General features: G+C 38.8%; 2 protein-coding genes across 2 annotated transcripts in view; one reads left to right on the forward strand and one right to left on the reverse strand.

Moving 5' to 3' along the window:
* Positions 1-3,517: 3,517 nt before the first annotated feature.
* Positions 3,518-5,502, reverse strand: zgc:172182 (coiled-coil domain-containing protein 89). The gene is made up of 7 exons (XM_054615971.1): positions 5,408-5,502; positions 4,629-5,101; positions 4,285-4,415; positions 4,065-4,201; positions 3,893-3,969; positions 3,697-3,796; positions 3,518-3,604 (listed from the first exon to the last, which is right to left on the reverse strand). Exons 1-7 carry the CDS (start codon positions 5,465-5,467, stop codon positions 3,518-3,520), a joined length of 1,065 nt encoding a protein of 354 aa, XP_054471946.1. The 5' UTR covers positions 5,468-5,502.
* Positions 5,503-6,446: 944 nt separating this feature from the next.
* lrp2a (low density lipoprotein receptor-related protein 2a) overlaps positions 6,447-13,025 on the forward strand; it is a 43,989-nt gene continuing 37,410 nt past the window's right edge. The window contains 5 exon segments of the mRNA XM_054615716.1: positions 6,447-6,496; positions 6,498-6,718; positions 11,726-11,833; positions 12,317-12,439; positions 12,667-12,783. Coding sequence (XP_054471691.1) covers positions 6,447-6,496; positions 6,498-6,718; positions 11,726-11,833; positions 12,317-12,439; positions 12,667-12,783 — 619 coding nt within the window.

Raw genomic sequence — 13,025 nt, forward strand, 5'->3', positions numbered from 1 at the left:
AAGTGGCATGGATGCCAGCATAAATTCCAAAGTATAGGGGGGGTTTGAACTTTATAGGCCTTAATGGCAAAGGCCTGGTCACCTTTGGTCTACGCCCTGGACTTTAAATGACTAATACAGCCCTGCCTAAGGAAAAAGGGGAGATTTTCTAAATTAATAATAAAATCACCATGCAGTAACAACCAGAACAGAACAATGTGTGACTTAGATCCTGTTGATTTAATTAAGAAACAGTTGATGATCACAGTATCAACAGAAACCTCAACTAACTATATTTTAACCTTTTTTTTGGGCTATTATAATTTGTGTCCTTGACGAGTAGGCAGTAGGTGAGTGACATGCAATACATCTTAATAACTGGAAGCAGTAGGTGGTACTTCACCTTTCAGACCCTAAAAGATGACCATCTGACCATTCGCAATAGAGATGACCTTTCAGTGGCAAGGTTTAGATGGGGCTGATCCTATGCAGACTCGCTGAGGATTAAAGGCAGTATGCTGTGCCTGAGGTGAAGAGGCTTTGTATTGCAAAGCTCCAGGCAAGAAGTAATTAGAGGAGACTCTCTGACACAAAGGAATGTTGCACTGAATGATGGCTTGACAAAATCCAAGTCACTTTGCTCTATGATGAATGACATCCATTCATAGTGTTTCCTATATGCTGCAGCAACATTTGTAAATTGTGAAAAATATTGTGAAGTTAGGGTTGTCTTTCATGTGCGTCTATCACTGACTGAATGCTATTGTTAATGCTCCCCATTCTACTTGTGATACTGCTAATTACAGAAGCTTAGAGCGGATGTAAATTGAACATTTTAAACCTGTGGTGAAACTGTGATTTAAATATTGATATGGCAGGTTTCCTTTAAATTGTGTTAATCACAGTCTGTGAATAGGTTTTATAGGCTTGAAAAGTTATAAAAATAAAGAATTTGTTATTCAGGCCAACTATATTAGCAGAATTAGTAACCAGGAAATACTTACAATTTCTAATTCGAAAGGAATGCTGAATTGCTTCACTGATGATGTATATCCTCAGGATGGGTCAGGATTCTGCACTGAAGATCAGAGTACAAATTTGATGTATGGATTCAGATTCTCCACAAGAGGTTTATGTTACTGATTTTGTCATGGCAAAATCTCAAAAAACTATAACATACATTTTTTTAATAAAACAAATTTCTGCTGAATGACCAGGTTATCAAGATCTTATGCTTGAAAAACGTTTGGGTATACTTCACATTTTTTGCAATGTTCCAGCTTTATACTGATGTTCATCATTAAAATCGTCATATGAATTATGATCATAAAACTTTGGAGAGTATACCATATGATAAGTTTTGTGACAATATTACTGGAGAGAGGGGTTAGAAAAGACAAGAACTACACACTCTGGCCCTCTGTAACAGTAAGGTAGAATAAAATCCACAGTATTTTATTCTCATCACAGTAGTATTTTGAGTGACTTTGGTGTTTTTTTCCTACCAAAATAATGATGATGAAAATCGTCCTTAAATAAATTAACTATAACTCAAAATCAATCTGCAGCACGAGGGCAGCAGCAACAATAGAAGCAGAAATGAAGGGAATCCTACTAGATGGCTTTGTGCTGCCCTCTCTCTGTAAATGAGGCGATAAGAACACGACGGACTGCGCATGCTCAGACAGCCTGTTTGATTGAGCGGTCCAAGATCGCTCATAGCTATGTGTGTGTACCTGTGGTGTTTACATTCACCTTCAGCCATCTTCATCATGTTGGGTACTGTGGGACGGTGCTGCAGAGAGGCACTGCGGACTTTTAAACCTGGGATCAACTCTCTAAAACGTCTTTTGCAGTAGCTAATTGCAGTATCTCTTTGGTCATATTGTTACTTCACTCAGACGTTGTAAGATCCAGTCGCCCTGGTGTCTCCTATCAATTAAATCACTCAAATGTATTATTTCAAGTCAATGTCTCACACACTGTCTTGTTTGAACTTTTCAGCCTGCAAGATTCTGTGACAACAAATCCAGAAGCACCAAAATGTATTTTTTTGTAGAGTTTTTTTTGTAGAGTTAACATATCACATGCAGTTCAACCAAATCAAAAATACCCATTTTCCCCCTTACCTGTAGTGCTGTTTATCAACCTAGAGTGTTTTTGTGTAAGTTTCCTAGTTTTGGAGATATCAGCCATTGAGATGTGTGCCTTAGTTCCTACATGAAACTAATCACAACAAGGTCTATGTTTTTTGTTTTTTTTAGAGTAACAGGGTCATGATTTCTGGAAAGAAACATTGCTGTTTAGTTATTCAAATGTAATTTGTTGGCGCTTTGAGCACCACAAGCCATGTCATAGTCCCATTATCTCTTCAGCTGATATTAACAAAACTAGGCAACTCACACCACAACTATCTAGATTGATAAATTGCACTACAAGTAAGCTGGGTCATGTGTATTTTTGATTTTGAGTTAAACTGCCCCTTTAATCCTTGTTTAGTCTCTGTAAGATTACTGACTTTGAGTTGACCATTTGTTCCTTCTCAAACATATGGGCAACTGTGGTTTCTAGTAAAAGTAACTCAAACAGGAGTAAAGAATGCCTTTGTTGGGAACTATTTATTTTGCAATCACATTTTCATATATGCATTTCTTGATAAATGACAATTGTTTGTGTTGAAATCCTCCAGGTTTGTTTGGCCGTGCTGGTGTCGCCAAGACTGGAGCTGATCAACAATGTGGCTAAGGCTCATGGTGGTTACTCTGTGTTTACCGTAGTGGGGGAGTGAACCAGTGAGGTAAATTACTTGTACCATGAAATTATTGAGTCTGGTGTCATTACTAAACGGAAAACCTTGTCTAACAACCTGTTTTTTAGGACTACAAATCAAAGGAGGCCATCATTGCTAACCTGGGTATGGATGAATTGTCTGAAGAAGATAAGCTGACTGTAGCTCGCGCTCGTACGATCCAGCGTATCCTACGCAGCCCTTCCAGGTAGCAGAAGTCTTTACTTGGCCAGTGGGAAAGCTGGTGTCTCTCAATGAGACAATCAAATGCTTCAAGAGCTTTCTGTGAGGTAAAGTGCTGTGCCACGGTTGAAGCATTTCTGCATGAGATAAACTTAATGGATATTTGATGGAAATAATTATTCTTTTCACTCTTCAAGGTGAATATGATGCCCTGCCAGAGCGAGCTTTCTACATGGTGGGTCCCATTGAAGAAGTTATCCAAAAGGCTGAGCAGAGGAACATTCTTAAGTGATGTGTCTGTCAGGATTTACAAGATAAACATTTGTACAGTATCATTTCTATTTGAGGAACTCTGTAAATAGTAAGTATGGTATGTTATGGTTCCATTTATTTGGAAAGGTGAAGACAAGATTAAAAATAACATTGTAATATATATTTTTTTGTCACAGTATTCCTTATTTTCATCGTTAGCCATGTGAGTAAGAAAACATTGGAGGTGAAAATTGTTTCTTTAATGAAAACATTGGTGAGAAAAAAAACTTGATTGGCTAAACATAATGCTAATGTTTAGCCAATCATGTGGCGAAGCTTCTTATTTAACTCCCTTTCTTGTACTAGAAGGTTGGTGCTGTGCTCTTTGAAGGCTTCAAAATCCTGTAAAAATAATGGCAGATATGTTAAGCATGTTCTCAGCCCTACATGGGCCACTGACAATCACACATTTCAATGTTGCAGATTCAGCAAACCTCTTTCAGTTTTCCATAGTTTGACGTGGATTCATCCAGAGCAGACTGGATCAACTTCACTTTAACATCTGCATTAACAGCATCTGCTTCCTGTTCAAACCTGAAGAAAGGTCAGGGACATATAGTCAGGGACAAATACTGGTTATCCTTCAGGATTTTTTTTAAAGCAGGAGTGTGTTGTTGAGGCACATTTTACCTGTCCTCTGCTTCGGCCCGGGCTTTTTTCTCTTCTTTCCATTTTGTCTCCAGTTGCTGAATTTCCACTTGTTTCTCCTGTATTTAAGAACAATTTGTGTGTCATGAAGCAGTTGGCTCATCTGTGCAGAGCTCTGATTTCAGCGAGGAGAACAAATATTATTTTATTTCACCTGTATTACTTTCCCTCTTTCCATAGACAGATGCAGTAATTTGTCCCTCTCTTTGGTGAGGCTTGTTATGCTTTCTCTCAAGTAGATTTTCTTCAAAGCATGCTCTTCTTCAGTTTTTTGTAGCTTCATCTTAAGGTCTGATCGTGGAGGGAAGGCCACAAGTTTACAAGTGCTTGTACTTTGTAGAATTTCAGATAATGATACAACGAGGACTACCCACCTTTGCACATCTCTACAGCATCTCTTTGTTGTTGCTGAGCATCATGCAGTCGATCAAGTAGCGATGCGTCTTTGGCTTGATGCTGAGTTTGTTGTTCCTGGAGTTTTGACTGGCATCCAGATAATTTATCTCTGGATAATAGATGTTAAATACAGCAGAGTTATTCAATTTACAATAAAACAGAAAAAAGAGCTCATGTTCACATTTTAAAAAGATAAAATCAGGGAATGTTCGCAGTTTTACTGGATAAATCCCTCATCAGATGAAAAGATGATAAAAATTCTTAACCAAAAATGTATTTTCTGTGGATCGACCAATTGATTAACTTTAGTTTTTCTTCTTACCGATATTCATTTTCCTTATTTGTGTATTTCTCTGTCAGGTGTTTGATTTCTTGCTTCAGTTTTTGAACAAACACTTCTTTATCATGTAATTTTTGGGAGAACAGTGTTTCGTTTTCAGACTGCAGCTGTTTGTTTTCCAGCTTTAACTGAGCATTCTGCTTTTTGTAGTCTTCCATGAATAAAATAATTGCTTGATTGTTGGCAGCTAAATCCATAAATCTCTTCTCTAAAAGCTCTGCTTTCTTTCTTTCACCGTCCAGTTCTTTCTGACAGTCTGTCCCTCGGCCCTCTAGCTCTATATTGAGTTTTTGCAGGGCTTGACATCGAAGAAGCACCTCATCTGCTCTCTGCTTCAACATGCATATTAGACCTGACTGTTCATCTATCCTGGATCGCAGCATCCCTGTCTCTGTTGCATCCTCTGCAGAAGGGCTGAGAAGTTTCTCCAGTGACATCCGAATACTGTCCATATCCTGGGAACAAGGGAAAAGCACTGAGTTAAAACATTTAAAATGATGCATCACAGATAATTGTGATCAGGATATAAACTGAAGAAGACATTTTCACTTGTGTGACAATGCACCTGCAATTTCTTGTTACCTGTGTGACATGCATGCAAATACATCTTAAATATACACATGTATCTCATATATTGGCTAGGTCAATAGATGGGCTTTATTTTGAAAAGCACAATAATTCCCTGTTTTGTTGCTCAAGTAACATAACTTGACATTCAATTTGAAGGGTATGCACAGAGTTCATTGATAACTTTGACATACCTCAGTCCTGTTGCCCTCCACCTTGGTGAAGTTCTCTTCATTTCTCTGTGGAGTTGTCATAACGAGAGCGCCTTTACGTTGACAACCACTTACCCCCCCCCTCAAGAATATATTCGGTTCCACATTGCTCCAAGTTTCAGTTGCTCGGTCGCCAATGGCAACTTCTTTGAGCTGTGATTCAGTAAGGGCGGCTGGTGAAATGCTCGTGCCCGGGCTCGGCCGCATGATGGCGGCGTTGAGTTTCTGATTAGACACTAGCACAGGGAAGACGTGTGTAAAACTCATGGTGGAATAACTTGAGTAACATTAGCTTTTTTTGTGTGTGTTGCTTAAATTATTGTTTTTTCTTGCAGTTGTCTTTTTGGTCATCATTTTGAGAATTGGGCAGTGAAGTCCATTTATGTACTTTAATTATTTTATTCACTCTTAAAATATACAGTACCAGTCAAAAGTTTGGACACACCTTCTTATTCAAATTGTTATTTTTTCTTTATTTTTATTTTTTTCTACATTGTAGATTAATATTGAAGACATCCAAACTATGAAGGAACGCATAAGGAATTATGTGGTAAACAAACAAATTCCCAACAAACCAGAATATGTTTTATATTTTAGATTCTTCACAGTAGTTGAATGAGAAGGTGTGTCCAAACTTTTGACTGGTACTGTATATGGGGAAATAAAACATAAAACGTGGCCAACGTACCTGTTATTGATGAATTGATGGCAATTTAAGGCATTTTCTCATTATATTGCGTTTAAGTAGGCTAATATGTACATTACAATAACCTGCACTTGTGCTGCAGAAGGCCATGTGAAGCTTGGTGTTGGAAAGTGTGTGTTAAACTAGAGGTGTTGGGATTACATTTAGGATACCCTAATTAAAAGCGTTTCGTTGTTTAATGTTTTGTTTTTTATTACTTCCATTATTATTATTTTCCTCTCAAGCACCACCAATGCAGCCTCCTAACTCGGTGCACAGTGTTAATAGCCCGCTGTGGGTGAAAAATCACTGGCACTTGCTGCAAGTCGGACCTGCATGGCATTATGCAGATTCCAGGGCCAGAGGGATTTATCCGGAGGGCCGAGGCCGCTGGGGGAGCGGCCGGCCCGGCCTTTGTGCACGCCCCTTTTCATCAACTAACGGGCCAAGACAGACGGACAGAAGAAAGCAACAGCATCCCAGCCCCAGTCCCTGCAGCTCCTCCATCTGCACAGCGGAGCTGGACGGACCAGCCAGGATGTGGAGAGCACTGCTACTTCAACTCTTTCTCCTCTTCATATGCTCTGTTAGATGGTGCCACTCTGAAGGTAAGTTGTGGGATTGTTTTTTATTCTTATTCCCTTTTTTTTTTTTTTTTAATTCTTTTTTTTTTTTTTTTTTTTTTTCTGTCAGCTGAATGATTTATTGAGGACCTGCAGAGTTGTTGTGCTACCAGTGATTCACTCAGTGCACTTGTTGCTCATCCAAACAACCCAGTTACTGTGCAGGGAATTTAATTGTTGCAAAATGCTTGTGTATTTATTATCTTTTTTTTTTTTTTTTTTTTTTTTTTTTTTTTTTTTAAACAAACAAAAATTAAGTAACAATCCAGTTAGTAACAGTATATATTTGATGGCACTTGAACAGGATTATTCAACCAAACACATTGGAATAACCCGGATGATGGTTCAAAAAGCCACTGTTATAGTGGAACTACACAATCACCTCCAGTCATTTTGATGTGGCCACTACGTAATGTTATTCTGGCCCGAGAGCTAAACGTTTTACCACATAGTATTACTTTAAAGGTTGAGCACAAAGCCTCCCTCAGACAGATTGGAAGTTCTCTTGAGGAACTTTTGCCTGAGCTTTACTGTTGCTAGGTAACAGAGAAGAGCATGTGACTTACAGACAATCTGTGAGCACTGAAAGCTACTGGTACAAATCTCATTCAGTGGAGCAGATTTTACGCTGCAAACCACTGATTCAAACATGATTCAAGCTTGAGGAAGAACTTTATTTTCTCATGTCAGACAGAGACGGACAAAATGCTCACATACTGCTCTTTATACATGACAGCCTTGTGTTTGTCTCTTGTGCTTGTAGCCCTGCTAGATCCTACTTCTCAAATTGTAATCTGCTTTCTTTTTGCTCAACCCTTAGTATGTAAGCTCCTTAGAGTGAATCAAGCAACTAATTACACTGCAGCTGCTGCTGAATGGAACCAGTTAAGTAAAAACTGTACCAAGAGTAAGGTCATGGTTATAGCGTTCTGTCTTTTCTCTTAATTTAAAAATATCCTGGAGTTATTCCCTCACTGGCTGAATGAATCACAAAAACAGAAAAGGTAGACTGTCTATGCCAAAAGAAAACATAGCAGTGGTGACAGTGAGACTGTAGCATTTTAAAAATTCACTTGGCATTTCCTTTGAATTACAGCAGTCACAGTAGGCCTACTTGTAGCTAACATTTGCTGATGACAAATCAGGTGTACTAAATGATAAACTTGAATAAAACGGCAGACTCTCAGAAGACTTTGTCAGCATGTTCACGGTGATTATTAGCTTGGATTTGTTGTGATTGACAGAAAGTGATGTAAACTGTTTTGCTACAATTCAAAAAGTAATTTATCTTTGACCTGAAGTTACACCGAGTATCAAATGCTTCATGGAGGCTTTCTGCTGGTGTGAGAATCAGACCGAAAGATGTGTCACATTTTTTAATGTCGTTTTACTATGAGGGGACAGGATACTTTCTCTAATCTCTGCTTGATCCTCCACAACAATCCTTTAGTTTGATAATTGTTTCTTTCATGACCTTCTGCAACACATTAGCCAGCTCTTGGGCTTGATATTCTGCTGCAGAATGCTTACACTGGCAATAATAGCTAATGTGACAGTCTGAGAGGATTTCAAGGTGCTGGTTTGTTAAATATCCTCTGCCATTTTTGCTGTTTCAGCCATATTTGTTGCTAAATTAAGTTGTTTTTCTCCATTAATAATTTCCTAGTTTAATCTTAATAACTTATTAACTGCACAGTAAGGACTTTAATGGTGTTAGAAATTAAGTTTTTATTTCATAAGAGTACTATCAAACAGAATAATTAGTATTATTATACTGCTAGTATTTTGGTCAGGTGTGGGGCTGGACTATCTTGTTTGATCACAACTATCTTTTTATTTTGAGTCTGTAAACTTTTCAAGACACACAAACTGTGCCTGCACATGCATGCTAAATCTCACGCATGCCGGCTCCTTTCCGGTAAAGGAGCCTAAATCCTGGTGCAACAGTTTCACTGCGTTAGAAACAGAAACACAGTTGGCACTAATCAAGAGCAAATCCTTTCTTTTTCCTGCAGCTTCCCCAGTCTATGTTATAGACACCGACGAGTTTAGCCTCCAGTAAACAGTTAGTGAGCTGCGACTCGCTGTACATTGGAAAAATAAGTTGTCAAAGTGTCTGTCTCATTGCATGGTGACAACTTAATTTATGATTCTTTTCACTCATGCTCTTGTTAAGGCACGTCCCAAAAATCATGTTCGGTATTCCTCAATTCTAACCAGACCAAGGCTTTATTCCACACTCTATTTATTCCTCCCTTTTGCTCCCACTGCCAAAGCCCCTCCGTTTTTCCCTGTTTTGTGTGTGGCAGTAAGAGCCGAAGTCACTTGTTTGGCAATTGACTGCATTCTGCTGCATTGATTTCCATATGAAATAGGCAGCAGCACTTCGCTCTGACAGCATGGATGGGTCCAGCGTTTCATGCTGCCAGCAGCCGTTTTCTCCCAATTTTCTCCACACGCATTCAGTGAGTGAGGAGCGCTGCGCCAAAACAAGACAGCATTGATGAAAGCTTTCGGGCGCCCCACGTGACAAGAAAGAGATATTTCAGTGGTTGTGAACAGGTGTTTTCTTAATGGGTGGCCTTGAGAGGGGAGCTTATGTTCCACTTTTGTTTTACCTTATCGCAGGAAGTAAGCCTTACTGTACTCTCCCTACTGCTGAGTTGTTTTAGGGTGACACTTCCAGTTATGAGTTTGCATCCCTGCTGGCACCTCTTTTGTGCTATTGTAATTTCACAGTGGGGTTTAAGGCCTATGAAGGGCTTCATTCTAATGAAAATTCCTCTACTACTCTTCTTTGTTGGGCAATAGTAGGGCGTCCTTATCTTCCTGTATGGATAGTGCGGTGCTCTCTCCTGCTGTGGGTTTAAGTTGCTAATTAGGAAAGACAAGTCTAGAAAGAAGGAAAAGGAACACATTAAATCACACAAAAAGACTTAAACGAGAAACTAACAAAGAATAAGAAAGCACTGATCTTCAGTCTCAAATTAAACCTTCTTAATAGCAGATTTGCATTGTTTACCCTGGCTTTTACCTTCTCTAATATTGATTTTATACTGTGAAATTGTGACTTTGTCAGGATTAAGACATAGAAATTTGAGAATTAGGGAAAGGTTAAAAGAAGACGTTCTTTTCAGAATGTAAGAAGAACCCTCGCAAAAAATAGTGCCGTTGAAAGGTTTAGCCTCAGTGTATCTGTCACTTTTCCCAGAAGTGATACTGTCAGGAAACACTGGATGCATTTGAAAGCCTCCAGCAGATTGGTTTCTCCTTGGCATATGTGGTTTTAAGTTATCAACCTAGGTCTGGATGGCAGCTACAACCATCTTGATCTTTTTCAAAGCAGATGAATTTTGAGAGTGCTATTTCATTCATTTGTTTAGCTAATGAAGGAATGCATTTTTTTTAAATTTATTGATACACATTTGTTCAGTTTGATGACACAATTTCATTTCTGTTTTTAAGACTTTGTGGTCCTGTATAGACAATAGTGTTGTCTGGACATTTAAAACTTTAATGTATTGAATCCGCCCGGCATTGTCGAGGGCAATATAGTATTATTGTTAATTAGAGCAGCATCTCTAAGCAGTTTATAAACTGTATGCAATCCCACTGCCATGCTATGGATGATGCTGAATCCTCTGGGATCACTGCCTTGCAACAAAGGCTCCCTTTGAGCAGATTGTGAGCAATTTTATCATTAGTAAACTGAGCAGGAAAAAAAAGTTTTGCCTTCTGGATAGCTGCTGAAGGAGTTAAATATGCAGCTTGTTTTTCTGGAATGGTAGTAAAGCAGTTTGGTGTTTTGCTGGATGATTAATATGAGACAAGAATTCTTGATTGGAGCGTATGTGTCTTTTAGTGCAGTAGTACAGGCACTGAACCCACCACTGTTGTGGAAGTGATCCACCTTTAAAAGAAAACATTACATAAAGGAGATGATAAACCTCTGACTCTAAAAACAATCAATGCCTTATTCACACAGCATTTTTTAAGTCAATCGGTTGCAGGTTTGTAGGCAATTCATTTTTTGGTAGTTAACCTTTGATGATTCGGGATAACCTTTAAACCAATACATTTTGTGCCCAGGTATATAGCCGTACATTTTTTTGTCATTGCATTTGTCAATAATTATTTTGTAACTATAGTAACTTCAAGTTGTCTATAGCTATGGTGTACTGCAGGATGTATTTTAGCTGACTAACCACAATATTTTGTGTAGTTGTGGGCAGCTATTTGATTTAGAAGGAAGAATGTTTCCAAAGTGCTGGATAAGACAGGATAGAGATCGACCCCCAACCCCAAACGAGCACCACCAATCACCACCTCACAGCTCTTCTCACGAAGAATTTGGGTTGAAATGGTTGCGGTACCACCCAGTACCACTATTTATCCCAATTACATTTCAGACTGGACAGGAACAGCATGCACCATAAATCAGGCTGTCAGAGAGACAATCAGAATTGCACTGGTCTGATGGAGTGCTCTGCCACTGAACTATGCTGCCTGAATCAATCTCTCCTGGAAAACGTCAGGGAAGGTAGAGTGGTGGTACCTTATCTCTACAGATGCCATTCAGCGGGAACATCAAAAGGAGGCTCAGGATGAGTGAAGATTGTGTAACTGTCAGGGGGTTGGCTGGCACGCGTGTCTCCAAGACAATGTTGTTAACAACATGCTTCATCAGGGGAAGGAATCCCCCATACCCCCTTACGCCATGTTTAAAAAAAATAAAGTAGTATTTAAGTATTTTAATTAGTTATCTTTTTTGTCATTATTTTTTTATATATATTTTTTTCCTTGTTTCAAGAACCCAGGATGTGCAGAATGACACTTTATTGATGTAATTTAATAAGAAAAATAACAGTGATAGTAAAAATAATAATATTGTAATCAACATTGATGGAGAACTGTGGATACAAGTTCTTATTGTATGTAAGAAACAGCTTGAAATGTAGCACTGAATAATGTAGACTTTTTCATTGTGTTTAGGATGTGAGCTGGGACAGTTCCGCTGTGCGACAGGTCGGTGTATTCCAGGTGACTGGCACTGTGACGGCACATCAGACTGTGTGGATGACTCTGATGAACAGGACTGCCGTGAGTTTCTCACTATATTGCACTGTAGGCCAACATAGCACCCGAGAGATTGGGATATTTAGCATAATGCTTCTTTCTTCTTCTATGTCATTCCAACCTGAATTAAAGCAGTGGTGGAAGAATTACTCAGATCATTTACTTAAATTTTATTTATTCAATTACCTTTTATTGAATCTATAATTGTGAACCCATGTTATTTTACAAGTTGATTTTTGTGTTTTTTTATAAAATCCTAATCAGCGAGTTAACTAGTAATTTAAGTGCTGTACAATTGTGTCAAATATAAAATAGCCCACAATGTTTTCTTATTACATTGATTGGAGCAGAAGCATATACACTAGTAGTATGAAAACACTTGAGTAATACGCAAGTAACTAAAAATCTTACTTGTGTACTGCACTTGAGAAAATGCACCTAGTAGCTTTCCACTGCTGGTTAACAGTCAACTGTGAATAATGAAATGCTCTGTGTGTATTCCCACAGCTCAGGTAACATGTGATGAGAGCCATTTTGCATGTTTGAGTGACGGTGAGTGTATCCCTGTTACGTGGGTGTGTGATGATGAGGAGGACTGTGAGGATGGCTCAGATGAGAGGCACCACTGCGGTAAGTACATTTTACAATATTAGCAATACTTCAGGAGTTATTATTCCAATTGTATTTTCAACAATAAGATCTTTAAGATATATATATATGCCAAAGGGTCTGTGGAAGTTAAGAACTTAGATGCCTGTTAAGTACCTTTATCTACAGTTCAAGAAGATACAAGTTTAAGTGCATATAAGAACTATGTGAATAAAACCTTTCTATGTCTCTCTCCAATCTGTCCCCAGCTGGAAGGACATGCACCAGTGGACAGTTCAGTTGTAGTAACGGGGCATGCATCCCAGGAGAATACCGATGTGACCGTCTGGCAGACTGCTCAGATGGCTCTGATGAGAGAGACTGCCGTAAGTCTTCTCCGGGGGTGGTTTCCTTTTTTTAGTATTTCAGGCTCCTGTGGCATTTTAATCAATTTGTTAAGATTAAGAGGCTCGCTGACTGACAGAATGGGCCACAATATGCTTCTTGTTGTCAGAGGTTGATTGCAGATTCCTTGGTGGATTAGTCAAGCTGAAGTTCAGCTGCAATGCTATTATTGTGCCGACATGGTAAACTCACAGCACTACACACTGTGGTAATCTCACAATGG

Source organism: Anoplopoma fimbria, chromosome 16 (genome assembly GCF_027596085.1).
Source record: "Anoplopoma fimbria isolate UVic2021 breed Golden Eagle Sablefish chromosome 16, Afim_UVic_2022, whole genome shotgun sequence".
Classification (NCBI taxonomy): Eukaryota; Metazoa; Chordata; class Actinopteri; order Perciformes; family Anoplopomatidae; genus Anoplopoma; species Anoplopoma fimbria.